The 19,872-nt window shown below is 37.8% G+C and overlaps 1 protein-coding gene across 1 annotated transcript in view; it reads right to left on the bottom strand.

Annotated features, from left to right (window-relative positions):
- LOC131434304 (T-cell leukemia homeobox protein 3) overlaps positions 1-14,550 on the bottom strand; it is a 52,014-nt gene extending 37,464 nt beyond the window's left edge. Inside the window, exons 1-2 of the mRNA XM_058600973.1 lie at positions 13,856-14,550; positions 7,341-7,720 (exon numbers count right to left, since the gene is read on the bottom strand). Of these exons, the coding sequence (XP_058456956.1) occupies positions 7,341-7,720; positions 13,856-14,022 (547 nt within the window). The 5' untranslated portion in view covers positions 14,023-14,550. The remainder of the gene's footprint in view (positions 1-7,340; positions 7,721-13,855) is intronic.
- Between the last annotated feature and the right edge of the window lie 5,322 nt (positions 14,551-19,872).

The raw sequence follows: 19,872 nt of genomic DNA, 5'->3' as shown, positions 1-19,872 counted from the left end.
GTAACCGCCTTGTTTGCCCGGTCAACTCCAAGCTAGGTTACTTTGCTTTAGTTAGATTTGAACGAGCGGTTGCGAAGTCGAACAGCACATGAACCAAAACGATGTGGCGAAGCCGCATTAGATGTTTTTTTTCATTTTCACTTAGTAAACGGAAAATACCACATGCATTTGCCTGGTAGATAAACCTATGCAATTACATTGATGCTTAGTAGCCAATAGTCAACAAGTTTTCTTGGGAACTCCGTTCTGAGGTTCATGAATCAACCTTTATTCAGGAGTGCAAGAATCAATCTTTATTCATGAAGTACAATTGTCAGAGTTTTGTCAACAAAACGGGAGTTAACGGTATCATCCTTCATTTGTATTTATTTTAAATCAATTCCAATTGCGATATTAAGACAATTGCAAGATTCGGCAAAATGACCCTTTCGGCGAAATGACCCATTCGGCGAAACGAACCTTTCGGCGAAACGACTTTTGGCAAAATTACTCTTTCGGCGAATCGACTTTCGGCGAAATTACTCTTTCGGCTCTCTCACTTGTAGGCACAAATTACCACATAATAAGGGAAACGTGCCATGTGAGCCGGTTTGTTCTAATTCCTGGTAAAAATATGAATTTGTGGACAACATCCGAACCGTTAACTCTTTACCCTATAGTAGTACCAACTTTTCGAACTACCACCTCAATTATACAAAAAAGCCAGGTAACTGGATTCATGTATAAGGAATAGGTTAGAAGATCAAAGGCTGCGATGGTCACCAATAACCCACCATCGTTAGCTTCGACTTTCTGCTGCTGGTTCTGTTCCGGAAAGCTATTGACAAATCAAACGTAAATATCAGGCTCTAGATTGCCTCCTTGAGGTACATCAGTTCAGTACCGCCTAAAAACAGTGTTTCGTTTAATACAAAGGATATGTGTTTATTGAGTTTCTAAAACTTGTTCGTATTACGTAGCTGATGAGCTTGAATTTCTGTTTGGACAGACTTCGCATCTGACACTCGATTTCTAGGACAAAATTTGACAATCGGCTCTTTAACATCCAAACTAACTTAACTCTTTACCATATAATAGTACCAAACAATTCAAATCAGCTCAACTCTACGGCCCCGAATGTACGTATTCTAAGAATCGGTATTGCAGAATTGCGTGCAACAACAACAACAAAAAAACTCGTTCGCACAGCGCAAAATGGCCCCAAGTTGTTGGAAAACGAAGCCGCGCCAATGCAGTCAAAAACTACACTAATTTGTTGTCGTTTGCGTTAAAACAAAACAAAATAAATACCTTTCTGGCTACACATAAAACAGGGAGAGATGAAGGAAAACAGACACGACCAGGAAATTACGCCATTGAAACAAGGACGCGGATGGTTGAGCAGGAAACACAAGTAAACTGCACTAATAGCCGGTGTAATAACAGGAAAAAATGACGAGACTTCAAAAAAAAAAAAAAAACACAAACGACTGGATGAAAAATGTAATCACAAGACAAGTAGCCCTTCTCGTTCTCGCTGTGAGTTTATGTTCAAAAACGGGACAGCTTCTGCGCGTGAGTTCTTGAACACACACAAAAAAATGAAATTGGACAACCTGTGCTTCATCATTAAAAGTATGAGTTTGAAGAAAATCTTTCGACAAATGTGAAAAAGTCACACCGAAATTTGCTTATTCAATTGAAAGGTGGAACTGAAGAAGGTATCATGCACTTACCAAGTCCTGGGCCTGGGCCCCATTCGAAAGAGTCATTCAAGTTCTCCCCCATTTCAGCAGCCCACTTCCGAAAGGCGACCGACAGTCGCGACGATTGAAATTAGTCCCACAAAAAAGAACACGCATTTATCACACGAAACAGCATCCATAAATCTGGGAGTGCTTAATAAGTCGGCGGTGGACATTCCTCACCGGAGCGCCGTCGCCGTCGGTTCATTCGAAACTGGTTTACCTGACGGAACTCTCGTTTTTTTTCTGTTTTCGTTTAGTTCCTGTGCTTCAATCCTCGCCACAGAATTCGTGCCTCGGTTAATTGATATCGATTTAATTGTTTTAATAATTTTCCCCGGTAGCTGAAGTGGCCTCATAGATGTCCGGAGGGTGAAATGTCCGTTGTTGAAGAGATCCCCGCGGAAGTGAACAATTATTGCGCAGATAGACTCATAAAACAAAACAAAAACGGTCGGCGATTATGAACCGGCCGAACGAGATACGATCACTAAACTAGCACCTTTTACGATTTGCTCTGTGGTAGGCTCCATAAAGATACCGGGTCGGTTAGGAAGCTGCTGGGACCCCGCGGGGCAAACTGCTCCGTAGCCGACAATTAAATCCAAGACAACATTCCGCCAGTCAGCCCAGGTTGGCGGCTTTCCAGGGGCGACAAAAATACGCGTCTGCTTCACGACCCGCAGCAGTACCAGCAGTTTTTATGACACGATAATGTTTAGAGGTTTTGGCTACCGTTTGGCGTTTGACTGTGTCATTACCTGGGCTATAATGATCTGCTTAATGTTTTCCGAGGAAATCTCGCCCCAAACGTTTGATCGGTGAGATGTTCCGTGTGGTGAACAGTGTTTTTGACACCCAAAAATATACGACTAAATCGCTATCTACAGAAAAGGGATGCTCGATTCACGAATGCACTGTAAACCTAAATCTACTATGTGGCACTGGCAGATCAAGTTGAACTGCTATGCACTGGTTAATTGAAGACGAAACGTAAATCAAATTCGAGGTAAGCTAAATTTTATTTGCATTTCGTCATACCTTTGTTTTGAAAAAAATGCTGCCAAATCCGACCGAGTCTTGAAGCTCATTCTCTATCGGTCGCGGCTTAAGTCCGTTGGTTATAACGATATAAAAGTGGGTATTTCAGTGTGAAAGACAAAGAACATACACGCCAACCAAATAAAGTTGAAGATGTCCAAACTCAAATACAAATGGCGAAGAAGTTAAACATTAGCCGAAATTAGTTATGGGAAAAACACGGAAGGTGAGAAAATGGGTTCCTCGTGAACTGAATGACAGACAACAGGAAAGCGATAAACGGTAAGCAAATTTTGCTCAATGTAAAACTCGGTGAAATTATTTTGAGACACCAACAGAAACACCAAGCCGCTTCGAAAAGAAAACGTACGTTTGATGGAACACAAAAGGTATCTTGTACTATAAGCTTCTCAAAGCAGGGGAAACTGTAAATAACAATCGGCATTGCTCGAAAAACCTACCAGAATGCTCCATAGACAGTAATCCGGCTCATACAGCGAAAGTGAGTAAAACATCATTTCAAAAACTCAAAATGGTGCTTTTGATCATCCCACTTTACTCCTCTGATTTGATCCCTTTCGTTGTTCCACGCACTTGTCAAGCAGTACTGTACTTGTTATGAAGAAAAAAAAACATGATGGAGTTGGTAAAAATTGATTGTATAATTAGTTTATTAAAACATAATTTCTTACCCGGAGAAAATATTCAAATTAGAATAAGTTTCGGATTACAAAAATCCGTTCGGATGCCACCGTAATCTTTAACTACTTGAAAATTAAACTCTACAGCCATTTATAACACAGGACTGCCATTCAACAACGACTGCAACATGTATTTTTCATGAGCAGCAGACGCCTCCTTTAAAAAATAAATTAACTAGATCGAGGATTGAACAATGCGTACAGTTGGAGAATTGCTTTCAAACATCCTCTTAAAAACAATGCTGGTAATTCAATTCTATCACAAAACTAGATTTGTGTCAATGTGTGTGTGTTTGTGGAAACATTGGAGGACAGTTTCACTCATAGCCAATTTAATGATTGTAGTGATTGCTGGCGGAAGGGTTGCCATATAGATATTACTGTAAATGAACGTTGTAGCATCCGTGCACAGCTGAACATGCTCGGTTCTTCTGTTCAATTAGGTTGTTTCGTTTTTTTCATCGTTTATTTTTCCCTCAGCGGTAGCTTTTTCGAAATTTTTGAGTTCATAGTTGTATTTGACTGTCATTTTTTTTTCAATCTGATTAAATGATTTGCGATGAATCGATGAAACACATAATGTGGATAGCTTCTCAATTTGACATTTGGTGTATGAAATGTTTCTGTCACAATAGCAATATGAATTTTGTGAATTTAGAGAAAATTATAAACTTTATCTTCATTCGATTTCAAATATTAAGCATTCCAATTTAAATTATTCAAATAATTACTTAACATCATTGTTAAATTTAAAATTCATTATATTTTATGCAAATTGCTTTCCAACTTGATCAAGTCGAATACATTCGGTTGATCATTTGAAAAAGCTGATATTGTAGGTAGATCATTTTATTTTCCGTTATATCACCAAAATCGATTTCGTTTAAAAAAGCGAATGGCATTGAAGGAATACTGGTAGGTAGATATCTACCTGTTACGCTAGCGTAACTGTCGCCAGAACGAAAAGACGACGTGGCCGATCTACCCGTTAATAAATTATTTTCGTTAGCAGACGGTGTTAGTAGAAGGCAGAAATAAGTGCATTAGAAGACTTTAGGTGTTGCATTTGTATCATAGATTTATTAGAATTAAAAAGGTTACTTTAGAGAACCTTGCAGAAAAAATAATGTGTGTTCGGAGGAGAACAGTAGGCTTTGCCAAAGTCGGATGTCAAAAATTTTCGAGCCAAGTTTTTTTCTCGATTGAAAACTAGTTTTTCTATTAATTGAAAAACATCCTTAACGATTTATTCCAATTCGTGTCTCTCAATTTGTTTAGCTAGTGTAGTGAAGAATACGTTCTTTTCTTTTGGGAGATTTGACTATAAGGAAGACTCTCGGAGCTCGAACATAGGCATAAAAGCTAAGTATTCAAATCGATTTAGTATTATTGTTTTCAACGTAACCCTCCATATAATTTCTGCGATGGCTTCCCTTATAAATACTTCACTACCTGCTGACAGATTCCGAATCGTTTTGATGACTGGCCATAGCCATGTTGAACTGAACTGAATTCCTTCAAGTCGTGTTTATGTGCATAAATTCGGAAATTCGCATTGTTGTTGCGTACTAGATTCGAGAAATTTTTGAAAAAAAAATCGACTCTTTGAGATTTGAGAAGCTTTCCGAAGTCGAGTGTTTTTTTTTTCATGTAGGCTATTTTAAAGATGCCTCTTCTTCCTTTCAGTTATCAGATATTTCTAACGTTTCTGACTTTTGATTACTCGATTTCACTAAACTATCTCTTCATTCAAATGATCAATTTCCGGCTAGTTTCGGAGAAAAGTTTGATTTGGTATGTTTTCTTCTTCCATCTTATTGATTGTCTTTCAGATTATAAATTGAATAATAAAAATCAACCATTGTGCAAATCCGTTAATATTACAAAGTTAATAACAGAGATAACATAGATCGGTATATTGAATAAATAGTAGGAAAATACTTGTTTGTTCGATAAATTAATATTTTTTTTTCTCGGTAGCCGGCTGCCCAGATCAACCAATACAACTAATTAACCATTTTTTTGCGGTAAGTGACAAAATGCAAATGAACTATCGAGACGCGCGTGAAATCTGTTTACCTTGGTTTGGTGATTTAAAATGATTTGATGTAATTTATAGAATAAGCTCAAGCTCAAGCTTTTTGCAGATATGAATGTGTGTTCGTCTTCTTGATGTTCATTGAAAAATTGGTGAGTGTGAATATTTTTGAGTTCGCGTCGGGCCACTTGAAACGCTCACTAGGGCTAGGCTGGTTTTACGGTCTCATAGGCTGCGCTATTTGGTTTCTGTTCGGATCCGACTGCCGGTTCCAGAGCAACAGGGTGAAGTGTGTTTAAAATTGCAAACCGTCACTCACTGCGACAATGCAAAAATAGCGAAGAGTTGCTCTAAATTAGGTTCAAAACTGTTCATAAATTGTTCTTATTCAAAATTTGAAAAATCCCTTAGTAATATTTATAAAAACATGTCTTACCATTACGTTGGATTAAAACAGGTTTTCAAGTATAATTCACTGTCATTCATTTTTTTTTGTTCTTCTACTGATGCATTGCTAAGATGGTTATGTTCTGCTTCTCGTCATCAAATACAAGCACATTAATTAGCTCCATTTTGATTCGTTTTGAAGATCACATCAAACAAATTTAGGTGAATCTTAAATGAGTACCAAAGGATAATAAAAGAAGAGAAAACATTACCTCTTCACCTGTTCGTTTTTGTTACTTCTCGACAAGTGCGAAATGATGACTTGACGGGTGCCAGAACTGCAAACCGAATTAATAGACTCAACTTAATTAAAACACCCCAGCTGATCCGAGGGCAGCTGAAAACAACAAAAAAATCGCTCCTTTCCGATTGGCACCTCTGTCAAAGTCAAAAGAACACAACTTGACCTAAGCATCCAAGCGAAGCGAAATGACCGACAAATGTCCGCCCGATATGCACCCAAGGAGATAGAAAAAGAAAAAAGAAAAGTACGACACGAAGTCAGGACTCTATTAAATTCATCTTCATCACGATAATCACCACCTTTTCTGGACAGCAAAAAAACGAAAAAAAAACATCAAACGACCTCAATTTTCATCAAATTGTCACGAGATGACGTGATGGCGCGGGTCGGTACAATATCCGCCAGCTGGTCCCTACGGAGCAGGACCGGAGTCAAACCCAGGCAGGCACATCAAACCAACAGACGGTTTCCGCATGTGCTCGGAAACCCTATAATTTGGCATCTTCCGCACCCACATATGTAGGAATAAAAAACCCTAACTCGATCTGGACATCAGATCGCGCAGCACGCTTTGTTGATTCAATAAATGATTCAGATCCGGGACGAAGCTGTTATTTAGTTTTAGTAATTTGCTGATTTGGTGTCCAATTATTTTTTTTCGCAAAAAAAAAATCTGGCACAAGGTCGTGTGAGGGCCATGGAGTGTTGGGTTTCGTCTTCAACTCATCAGTGCATTAGCAGTTTATGGTGATCTACTAATGGAACCTACTTGTTCGATATAAACTGCTCGTGCAGTGATGAGTCGAAGACGAAATATAAAAAGAAGGTAATTAAGATGGTCTTTGAATATGGAACACATTTTCACACGCTGTTCAAAAATAGACAGTGACGTCACAGTCGAGCTGATCGTTGGCATGATCAAAACAATTAATATTCATAGTTTCGTTTTCGACATCTTCCCCACCAAAGATGCCGTGTGACTGTATCATCTATTGAAATACACCTTATTTTTCTTTTTCGTTGGTTTCATGATTCGAATCTCCTACGGGCACCGGAAACGACTAGCCTCGGTTCCAATTAGTGTGTCAATCGTTCTAATAACAGGGTCGATCGCGTGAGGTTAGAAAAAAAAACTTCCAACTTACCGGCTAGTCGATCCTTGACGGCCTGGTGGGCCAGTGCGGCCGGATGTAACGGGGGCAGTGACCAGGTCAGTGGATTGCACGGTCCCCGCTGGGGCGGAACCCGCAGTACGTGACCCGCCGCACCCGGATAGATCGGATAGCTGTACAGGGCTCCGGCCGTGTAGTGCAGCCCGCTGGCCGTGATGTGATGTTCGGTCTTGTGACTGTCGTTGCCCCCATCCGGTGACAGCTGATCCCGGTCCTTGTGATGGTCGTCGTGGTGGTGGTGGTTGGCTTTTTCGTACGGCTTCGACAGTAGCCGCGATATGCTGAAGGTCAGATTCTCGTGCGGCGATCGAATCGTCGGCGTGGTCGTGTGTTCCGAGCGGGTCTGGTGATCGCTGCCGGTGGGGAGAGAAACAGAGAGGAAAACAAAATCAGTAAAAAAAAATGCCGGCAAATTACTTCCGTCTTGTTTCAGAGCATGTTTAGCAAACGATCTGCTACCTGATTTTAATCTTTCGACTCAATTAAATCGCAATGAATCCAGAGTGAATTTGCAATGCAGAGTGTGTTTCAAATAAATTGAATTTTAAATTTTTAAAATAGTACTTTGATAGTGCGGCTGGTTGAGTGGTATCGCACTTTCTTCCCGGGGGCTGGCGGCGAGAGAGCATTCTATTGAAAGCAGATAATTTCCATAACAAGAAGAGAGGGAAAAAGTTAAGTATAAATATTTAATGAGGAGCTAGCCCCGAATAGAAGCGAATATATCCCTCAACCAGAGCTCAGGTTCTACTTTAGGAATGGGTCATGGGCTAATTTTTCAAAAGTACAGCATCTCATTTTCACTGGTTTTAATAAAGAGAAACATTCTTGCCACTTCTTCTTTACACATGACCGAATCACATGACACTAAAAGGGTTAAACTGTACGGCGCTAGGCGCCAATACATCATTTTCGAAACCAGTTGTGGTCTGAGAAAAGTTTGTGGATTAATTTGTAGAACAATGTTTCTTCCGGCTGCTTGAGTTGATTTATGATGATTCCACGCTCAATTCTTAGATAAATTAAAAAGTTCAACAAAATTTAGTGTAGTTGGTAACGAAATGTGATGGATTGAAAAGGGAAAGAGTTTCACCTCGAGAATTAAAATTATTTCCAAATTTACAAAACAGGATTACTGGTTTGTTTGCAAATGCTTTTCAAGTGTCTTACAAACAATTTAAGCTATCATAATTTGCAAGAATTGGGCACTTCAGTGATATGGAATCATACAAAAAAAAAACTGAAAACAAAATTCCATGATTCCGTTCCGAAAAACTCTAGAAATATCACTGTTTATTTCTTAAAAGCATCAAATTATCTAGGTTCGAATTCTCATAAATATAAGATCGTTAAATTTAGTCAACTTCAACATGGATGCAATTTTTTCATCGTGCATCACATTTTTAGGATGTGCGTGTTTGATTTTGACATTTGCTCTTCAGTTGAAAAAAAAAATGATTGACGCATTACATCAAAATTTGGCTCGCGCATCGCGAAAATCCGAGCTACTCGCACACCAAAGTAGGCGAAATTATCGTTTTCTTTCTGGTTGTTTGCTAAGACGTAAAGTCGCCTTAAAACCTTTATTATTCAAATTTTTATCAGTATTCAACGAATATTACAAAAATTATAGCGACTAAACTACAGCAGATACAAGACTCTAGAACCCGTAACTTTCCCTATCCGTGAAAGTCGTTTTGACAATTAAACTACCATGTATGTGCGACACCATCCAAAAAAAAAATCTTTCGAAACTAAAATCTGAACCTGAACTCTGGATCTGAATTATACATATAATTCTTCGAATTAACCTTATATAAACCGTGGTTCTGCAATTGAATTTCGGAACAGAGTTATGATCCTGAATTCTGTACAAAATTTTGAAGCTAAATTCCGGAACTAAATTCTTAACCTGATGTCTGTACTTCGAATCAAAATGTGAAACTGAATTTTTAAACTAATCCCGAACACGAATTAAGATGTGCGTGTGTAGCATTGTAATTACCTTTTAAATTTGACATATGCTCTTCAGTTGTAAAAAAAATTATGGACGCAACAAAGTTTGGCTCGCGAATCGCGAAAATCCGAACTACTCGCACACCAAGTCTGGCGAAATTATCGTTTTTTTATTGTTGTTTGCTAAGACGTAATGTCGCCTTAAGAATAGTTTCATTTTTTAATAGAGCCTAACGGAAAAAATAGATTTAAAAAGTTATGATGCAATTTGCGCCCAAACTACAGCAGATACAAGACTCAAAAACCCGTAACTTCCCTTATTCGGGGAAAAAAATCTTTTGGAACTAAAACCTGAACGTGCATTATAGACTGGATTCTGGACCTGAACTCTGGATATGAATTCTACATCTAATTTGCGACACTGGTTCTGTAATTGAATTTCCGAACAGAGTTGTGATCCTGAATTCTGTACAAAATGTTGAAGCTGGACTCCGGAAGTGAATTCTAAGACTAGATTCCGGAACTAAATTCTTAACCTGATGTATGTACTTCGAACCAAAATGTGAAACTGAATTTTTAAACTAATCCCGAACATGAATTAAGATGTGCGTGTGGAGCATTGTAATTACCGTTTAAATTTAACATATGCAATTCAGTTGTAAAAAATTTTTGGACGCAACAAAGTTTGGCTCGCGCATCGCGAAAATCCGAACTACTCGCACACCAAGTATGGCGAAGTTATCGTTTTTTGTTGTTGTTCGCTAAGACGTAAAGTCGCCTAAAACTTTTAAAAATTATTTTTAAACGAAAAAAAAAACAGATTGAAAAAGTTATGACGTAATTTGCGACCAAACGACAGTAGATACAAGACTCAAGAACCCGTAACTTCCCTTATCCGGGGAAAAAAAATCTTTTGGAACTGAAACCTGAACGTGCATTATAGACCGGATTCTGGACCTGAACTCTGAATCTAAATTCTAGATCTAATTTGTGACACTGGTTCTGCAATTGAATTTCCAAACAGAGTTATGATCCTGAATTCTGCACAAAATTTTGAAGCTGAATTCTGAAGCTGGATTCCGATAGTAAATCCTGAAGCTAGATTCCGGAATTTAATTCTTAACCTGATGTCTGTACTTCGAACCAAAATTTGGAATTGAATTTTTAAACTAATCCTGAACATGAATTAAGATGTGCGTGTGCAGCATTGTAATTACCGTTTAAATTTGACATTTGTTCTTCAGTTGTAAAAAAATGATTGACGCATCACATAAAAATTTGGCTAGCATATCACGAAAATCCGAAATACTCGCACACCAAGTTTGGCTAAATTATCGTTTTTTTTGTTGTTCGCTAAGACGAAAAGTCACCTTAAACACAGTTTCAACGGAAATAACAGATTAAAGAATTATGGCGTGATTTGCAACCAAACTACAGCATATACAAGACTCAAGAACCCGCAACTTTCCCTTATCGGGGGAAAAAAATCTTTTGGAACTAAAACCTGAACGTGCATTATGGACTGGATACTGGACCTGAACTCTGAATATGAATTCTAGATTTAGTTTATGGACCTGGTTCTGCAATTGATTTTCGGAACAGAGTTGTGATCCTGAATTCTGTACAAAATTTTGAAACTAAATTCAGAAGCTGGATTCCGGAACTAAATTCTTAACCTGATGTCTGTACTTCGAACCAAAATTTTAAACTGAATTTTTAAACTAATTCTGAACATGAATTCTAGAACTGAATTTTGGACCTGGAATCAAATTCTAAAGCTGGATTTCACCACTGATTTTAGGAGCTGAATTTCGGAATTGATTTCTAGACCAGGATTCTGCAATTCAATTTCGGATTCCTGGATTCGGAAATAAAATTCCGGAAATTCAAACCTGAAATTGACAATTTGAATTATAAGAGCATTTTGATTATAAGTTGAATGACTAAATTGACCGTCTCAAACAACATGCACAAATATGTCTTCCTCATATTAATCAATTAAAAATACTCATGGTTTATAACCCTCCATAATTACTGTCTGTTTATTAGCATAAAAAAAACGTGTCGTCAGCCCAGTGTGCTCAATCACTGCCTATATTCCGTATATCTTTGTGTCGGTTTTACACGATATGCTTCGATATGCAATGATTCGTTCAATTTATGCGGCTGGAATTCTACTCGCCTTGTTTTGATACTAAATTTCACCTTAATGCTCGTTCATATTAAACATTGATATATTGAGTTATTTGTGATTATCTCATATCACTGAAAATTTCAACTGATACTGCAAAACATGTTTCCTATGGTATGAAGAAAAAATTATGTTGCTACGTTAGAATCTATCGAACTATTAATTTTCACTAAACCGATTAGTTTCACTCCCGATTTGCATATTTCAACAGATAAGTAATTCCAAAAGTTCTTTTTCACGGTCGTTGTTCACTTTTCGATGAATTTTGCTCCAATGCAAACGATTAGCAGATGGATGACGCAATCGCTCTTGTTTGAAGCGAAGCTCGCACTGCAAACGTCCCGCAGCAGAACTGCTTCCTGTGCGGATTGATTCAATACTGAAGCAATTTTTGGGAAGGGAATTCCTTTTACGTGATTTTGTTTGCAGATTTTTTTTACTAATGAGTGGATACTGGAACTGGAACTGAGCTCTGGACCTTAACCAACCTTTCACGGTTAAAAAGTTTACAGTTCAAAAAAGAATGAAAAAATTATCTACCGTGCGAAAAATAACTGGTGCACTGTCCAAAGAACCATAAAAAAGCATTTTTCTGCTGTAGCATTTGGGACTTTTGGAATCAGATGCTTGTCTGGACAAAATTTATACAGCTTCAAAAGTTACAAAGCAAAAACATGGTTAAAAATTATTGTGGAAAACAAGACTTTTGCGCGCTATTCTAAAACCCTCAGAAATGCAGTTTTTCTGTGGTAACATTTTTTAAAGTTTATTCACTGTAGTTTGACTAACTTTGTGAGCAAACGCCTGCCCGAAACAATTTCCACGACTGCAAGTTATATAGATAATAAAATTACCGTAAAAAAAAAACGACCTTGCGCACTTTTCAAAAGACCTCAAAAGAACCGTTTTTTTCACTGTAACATTTTTGACGGTTTTTCCGTTGTAACTTGACTTTTGCTGATCAAATGCTTGCCACAAAGTTTTCTGCTGTAACATGTTTGATAGTTTGTTTATCCATAATAACTTGACTTTTGCTCCAAACGAATTCACAGTTTAAAAAATTTGCAGTGCAAAAAAGGATGAAAATATTACCTGTCGTGCGAAAAACGACTGGCGCATTGTCCAAAGAATCATGGAAAAGCTTCTTTCTGATGTAGCATTTTTGACGATTATCCACAGTAACTTGATTTTGGAACCAAAATGCTTGCCTCGACAAAATTTCTACGACTTCAAAATTTTACAGAGCAAAAACTCTCCAACAGGCATAAAACCTCCTCATCTTTTGTATCAACAGATTACAATCATCCAAATGACACATTTTTCTAATACTTATTCCAATATTATTAGCACTTAATAAACTAAAATTATATTAATTTAGACTGATTAGACTAAAACTAACTAAATCTAATTAGACAGCACCTTCGGGGAACAGTTTCTCAATAACATTACGTGATAGATGGAGTGCGTTGCATATTTTTTCAATAACGTTTGCTCTGGAAATTCTTAGTCAAAAGATTAGTCTTACAAACAATTTTGTGCGGAAATTTCCAAAAAAATGCACACAAGTACGTAACAAGTTCTTCCATTTCGACGTTACTACGATGGATGCTTTTTGCTACAGTTAGATTCAATGGTAAGCTGCCAATTTGTAAAGGATTTTAGCATTGAGGTTAAAATTGTTTTTCGGGCATGTCTGTTTAAACTCTTAAAATTCTTTTGATTTGATTTGATACACGAATCAAATCAGAGTCGAAAGAAAAGGATCGAAATATAATTGGCATTCAAACAAGGGTTAAGAAGAAGATATAACTGGATTCTTCAAATACTCAAAAACAAATGCGGTATGAGAAAATACGGAATGAGGATTAAATTCACTTACAAAGTTCAGGGTTTGAATAATTTGATCGATTCCTCCGACGAAATACCAAAAATGGTTAAAATAAAGTTGAAATAAATGTTAAAAAAAGTTTGATCATTGCTATCAAATTGCTTTTGTTTAGATTTTCATCTATTATGGAATATGTTTCCGTATTTTTTAACTAAATAACTGTAAATAGACAGTTATTAAGCTCAAAACAGAGAGATAGCTAAGCTATTTATCTACTATTCAAGAGACGAATCGACTATTGAAATAATTATAGGAATATATGCATCACAAATTTCTACCATCACGCATTTAGTCCCGCAGGGAAGGACTATAAATACACTGATTTTCTAGTGTTCATCAATGGCATATAATCAATACTGTTATATATGTCTTTCATCATAGAAATAGTTGTTCGGGTGTTCGGAAACATCACGGTATCAAGTAAAATACTTGTTCAACAAATCACTATCCTACCTAGTAATGTCCGACTCGTCGTAACACGAGCTCCCGTTTCCATCCAGATCGATATCCTCGGAACCACCGCTATTGTACGACATTCTCGAATGCGAGTCCGAGTCCGCGTCCACATTGATCTCCTGATCGTGATCCTGGTCCTCCTCCTCGTGCGTTGCGGATGACATTATCGCTAGTGGCGGAATTTTGAATGATTTTTTTTTCTAGGCCTTTCTCCTTCGAACGAGTACTGAATCACGAACCTATACTCAGAACTAATAATCACAGTTCCACTTTGCCTAACATTACCACTTCAAGTAGTGTTGCTAACAAAAAAAACAAAACAACGATTTCGAATTGTAACTAAACTGGCAACACGTTTCGTGTCACCAAGTGTCAACCGTAAAATCCTTCTAATACACTGTAATTAATTTCTTTTGACGATCACATAAAACGTCACAATGTCTCGACTGTTAATAGAAATCATTACCATCCAACAGACGAACAATCTGTCTCACTTTTTTTTTCAAAATACTCGCTTCTTTTCCCTAAACTTCTCACTTACGGCAACGACGATAACGACGACAACGATGACGAAGTACAAAACGAAACAGCACCCGACAGACAGCTTGCCCGCGCGAATGACAATCAAAACACCGACTGACTGACTGACTGACTGAATGGACTGCCAGAGTGAGTGACTGGTCGAAAAGGAGGCGATTGTGCAATTGGCTTTCAACGCCAGCATGTCACTGAAACACGGGGGTTTTGATTTTGTCTTGTAGCGCGCCGTAGTAGGCCACGCCCTCCTCCTCCGTTTCAGCTCACGAGTGCGAACGAACAAACACCGGGAAGAAACCTGTAAACAAAGCATGCTGTGCCAGTATCACAAAACGACGTTGATTGGCTGACACCGGGATGATACCAATACACCGATACGGAAGCTTGCGATGCATTCAGTGTGCCCGGATATGGTGGTGTGAGTTTTCTAGCATTTCGGGTGGGGTACTTTCTGTGATGTTGAAACATTGTGCGTTGAGAAGAGTTAACTTATTCGAAAGTTTCGGAGGATTTGTTACTCGTAAACAATTGTGCATACAGCCTGGAACATGAAAACATTTTACTGTAAATCGGATGCGCTTTCCCGATGTCGGTGTCGGTGTGAGTGAACGCGTGAGGGGGTGGAGAAAAGTTTCGTAGCGTCGTTCGGGTTGAAGATATTTATATTGAATGGGATTTTATCGCTGTGTCTGTGCCAGTTCGACTCGGCGATAATACTGTGCAGATCTCACACATTGTTGGTGTAGTAATAACTCCTCTGTTAGGGCGGCGATTTTGCCTTTAACAGGCAATGTTGGGAAAATAAACATGATGACGGGGAAAGGGTATGAGCGAAATAATAGGATTTTTATTTGATTTCAAGAACGTAGCTCTGAACTGAAACTGGCTTCTACTCGAGTAAGTATTGTCATCGTTGGTCGAAGTAGTAAAGAATAAATTTTCAGAGTAAAACGTTTCAAGAAACAGAAAAGAAATATTAAAGAAAATGCTTTAATATAGCTAGCTCAAATCATTCAAATCGAGCAGTCATGTGACGGCTTTGCAGCGCCCATATTCTCTACCCATTTTCTGGTGTGCCAAGTCTACCGTGGAAAATGTTTTCCCATGTTTAATTCCATTCGCGATTCCATCACGGTGCCGATGCGATCGTAAAAACAAAGTTGCCCTTATTGTTATTATCTGTCATGGTTGGAACGGTAGGGAAAGTATGATCAAGCCATCTAGCAGGATAGAAAAACCTAGACTGTTGTGAGTAGAAAGAAAGACGGAGAGTTGTGAAGTTTTAGAAAAAAACAGAAAGGAATAGTAATCAGAATGAATGGTTTCGAACCGTGTATATATTTGTTGCGAACAATCCTCTAGATGGCCCAATATCCAATTTCGATTGGTTCACCATCCCCCGTTTTCTCCAGATCTGGCCCCCAGCGACTATTATCTATTTCAAAATCTGAAAAGGTTTCTTCAGGGAAAAAAATTTTCGTCGAATGCTGAGGCCATTGCAGAAACGGAAGCCTATTTTGAAGGCCTAGAAAAAATCTTTCATTTCAAAGGCCATCAAAATGTTGGAGAGCCGATGGGTCAAGTGTATCGCTCTTGATCAGTCATTCCCAAAGTGGCCCCTACAGCCCTACTGGTGGACTCCCTAGCTCATTTTAGTGGGTAGTAAACTCAAAATTGACAACTGGTGAGCAATTGAAAAAAAATCTTTCGGAGATCTGAGTAAATGTGGAAAACAATCCAGAACCAAGCCAATCTATTAGTTGTAAGAATGATGTGATTAGTAAATCATTGAATTCTTGTGAAATTTGTGAGTAAGAAAATGAAAATGAAATACTTAAGTGGTGTTACGAATTTTCAGAATTCAAGTTCTAAATCTTGTTCAAATACAGAATTAAAGTCCAGAATCCTTCTTCTCAGATGAGAATTTAGGTTCAGATCTAAAATTTCTTCAGAAATTCAGATCCAGAATCTAAGTTCGGGATAAAAATTCATGTCCAAAAGTATAGACCTGGACTTTTGGACATGAATTCTTATCTCAGACCTAGATTCTGAATTTCTCTCTGAATCTGAATTTCTGAAGAAATTTTGGATCTGAACCTAAATTCTGTTCCGGGAAGCAGGATTCTGAACCTTAACTCTGTATTTGAACAAGATTTTGGATTCAAGTCACGGAAATTTAAGAATTCCTGTCAGGATCTCTAGTCTAGAACCCTTCCAAAATTCCAAAATTCAGGCCATGTTCTGAAACTAGGTCCAAAGTTCAGGTGAAGAGTCAAGGTTCAGGATCTAGTTTCAGGTTCCAAAACTCTGTCAGGAGTTCCGGTCCTGAATCCAAATCCGGGATCAGGATTTTGGCCCAGAACCAAAGTCCAGGTCGGGAATTATTTTTCAGAATCCAGGCTCAGGTAAAAACTATGTCAAGAATTTTGGTCCAGAATCTGGGTCCAAGTTCAGAATTCATATCCATGGGACAAGAGTTGAGGTCTAGCATCTCGTTTCAGGTCCAGGCTAAGAATTCTGGTCCAGAATTGAAGTCCCAAAATTAGGTTCAGATTTCAGATTCTGATCTCAAATTCATATTCAGAGGTTATGTCAAGTTACTCCATTCTGGTCCAGGTTCTGAATTCAAGCAGAGCGGTCTGGTTCAAATTTAAACCTAGAATTCAAGCCCAGAGCTCTATTCCTGGATCCATATTCAGGTTCAGAATCCAAAATCAGGATCAAGTTCCAGGTTCACGATTCTGGCGCATGTCAAATTATCAGAGTAAAAATCCGGGTCCAGAATCCTGCGCCAGATTTACACTCAAAATCTACGTCAGTGGTTCAAATCCATAAGCTAGGTTCAGGTCTAGAATCTGATTCCATGCTCAGAATCCAAGTGCAGATTTCTGCTTCAGGTTCAGAATTTTTCTGTCAGAATTCTGGTTCAAAATCCATGCCCAGATTCAGTGTTTCAGATCCAGAAAACTCGTCGGGCCCTGGGATTCAGAATCCTGTTTTATGTTTAGAATCTCTGTCAATAAGTCAGGTTCAAGTTTAGAATTGAGGAACTCAGGTCCAGAATCCAGTCCAAGTTCATAGTCCAAGGGCAAAATACTGATCAAGAATCACGTCCACAGTCTAGGTTCAAAGTTTTGTTTCAGAAACTCTGGCGAAAGTTTGGAAAACAGAATTCTGGTCCAGAATCCAAGTCCTAGCCTATGTTTCGGGCTCAGGTTCAGATTCAGAATCTAGTTTAAGGTCTCTGTCAGGAGTTCAGATTCATAATCTCGGTACAGACCTCGAATCCAGATCCATGTGACGTATCCAAGTACTGAATTCTGCTTTAAGTTCTTCTATATCCGGATAAAGAACCTCAGTCCAGAATCCAGGTTCAGATTCAGTATTCAGATCCAGAAATCTTGTTCGATAATCAGATCCAGTTTTCAGGACCAGAAAATAGATCTAGATAGCACTTAATAGAACCAAATACTAACAAAAGTAATACACACAATCATTCACATCTTCATCCCCAAAACTTAAATGTTGTCTTCATTTTCTCCGTGGAACCTGGTGGGTCGCAAATAAACTGTTTGATTTCGAATGTTTTCGTTTTTGTCTTTTACACAAGTAAAACCAAAACCATAAATGACTCAAAAAATTGTCACACATACGCCACAAGAAAACATACCTAAGGCAGAACTTTTCTCTATTATCCAACGAAAAGACATACTGAAATTATGACTGTTAAAATAAATAAAATAATTATGACTGATAAAAAAGAAAAGAAAACGATATCCAAAACCTCACGTCACAAGCTGTAAGAGACAGTTACAAATTGAATCGTTCTGGGAAATTGTTGTGCCAACTGAACTACTGTGCATGTGATGATATACAACTCAGAAAACTTGCTGATAGCAAAGGAACTTGGTTTCAAATTTGACTGTGCATGGACGGTGTGGTTCACATTTTAGTTGATCCCCTGTGGTAGAATTTTGCACACAAAAGCTTATTGCATATTTCCCCTATCAAGCGACCTCCCTTTAATTCTCAGAATTCAGTTTCGTATTGAATCAATTGCATCATCCTGCTGCTGGTCGTTTGCATTGGAGCAAAATACAAGGAAAAGTGGACAACGCTGGGGAACGTTATTTAAAATCAACCAAGTCAATAAATGTTATCTAAAGAACTATGCAGATTGCTTCTTTGCAGAACGGAGATAAAAACTATTAGTTTAGCGCAAATCTAGAATAATTTCATAAGCGTTGAGCGATTTTCGCAGTGCTGAATTCGCACCAAACGAGTACAAATAAAGCCTGCATTTGACTGCTCCGCGTTCGAAAAAAAATGCCTCGAACAGTATTTAATATCGTAGAGAATTCCACAATTTGACCCTTCTGAATGTCAGAAATCAATTCTTTTTGATCAACTAGCATTTTTTCTAGTTTCTTCCACTTAAATATGCCACTCCGAAATGAAATAATCAACATCCAAATTCGGTATGTTTCTATCTTTTTACTCGCATTTATTCGGCGTTATTTATTTGTGTTTGGGGAAAATATTTGGCACCAATAAGTATTTTTGAACTTACAAATTTAATACATTTTTGAAATTCCAAAACACGAAAGTGTAACGAAATTACTCTTGATTTTTTTTCCTGATAACTTTTTCCTTGTTTGCGGATTTTCTCTAATTCTTTCACTAATCGAATGATAGAACGGAAAGATCAATATCGCGTTTCTTACGTAAACGTAGTTTAAATAGTGAAAAAATAAGTCCAAACACAAAACCTAAAAATCAATCGAATCTATAAATACATAGACGACCCTGCTAGCTTCAGTCGATGTCAAAACAGTGGAACTACAAACAACCACAGCTAGTTATGCTATGAGCAGTTCGGCTGTGGAACGTTCGCAGTGTAAATTTACCTTTGAACAGCGAGCGATTATATCGGCATCCAGCTGCTGGTCGTCTGCATTAGGAGCAAAATATACCGTAAAGTGAACAACAGTGAAGTAATTGGCACAAATCATCCATTCTGAGGGCCATACATTTTAACCAAAAGAGCTACAAGCACCCTCTCAGATATTAATGAAACTTGCTGTACATGAAGACTTTGTCACAAACAAAAAAACACTGCATACTTTCTTTTTTTTTTTTTTTAAATGATCTAAACTGTCTTTTGTCAAGAGCCAAACTTTTTTTAACCATTTTTTTCAAACGACTGTAATCGAAAAATGACAAATCCTACAAAAAAGTGTTGCATGAGTGATTTGTACAAAGTTAATTTTTGGAATAAAAATTAAAAAAAAACTTATCGACTTTAACAATTTAACATCGATTTGCAAAACCAAACAACATTCTTGTTTTGGATGAAGTTTTGTTACAAGTTAAATGATTATGTTCTCGAGTTACAGTCAGAAATTCAAGTTGGGCACTGCAAGCGAAAAAGATAGAAAGTTTTTTCCTTGTCCAAACTGATTTTTTTCAGTGTGATT

This window comes from Malaya genurostris, chromosome 1 (assembly GCF_030247185.1).
Source record: "Malaya genurostris strain Urasoe2022 chromosome 1, Malgen_1.1, whole genome shotgun sequence".
Classification (NCBI taxonomy): domain Eukaryota; kingdom Metazoa; phylum Arthropoda; class Insecta; order Diptera; family Culicidae; genus Malaya; species Malaya genurostris.
The sequence above is the reverse complement of the archived record's forward strand: the minus strand, read 5'-3'. Positions and strand labels throughout refer to the sequence as shown.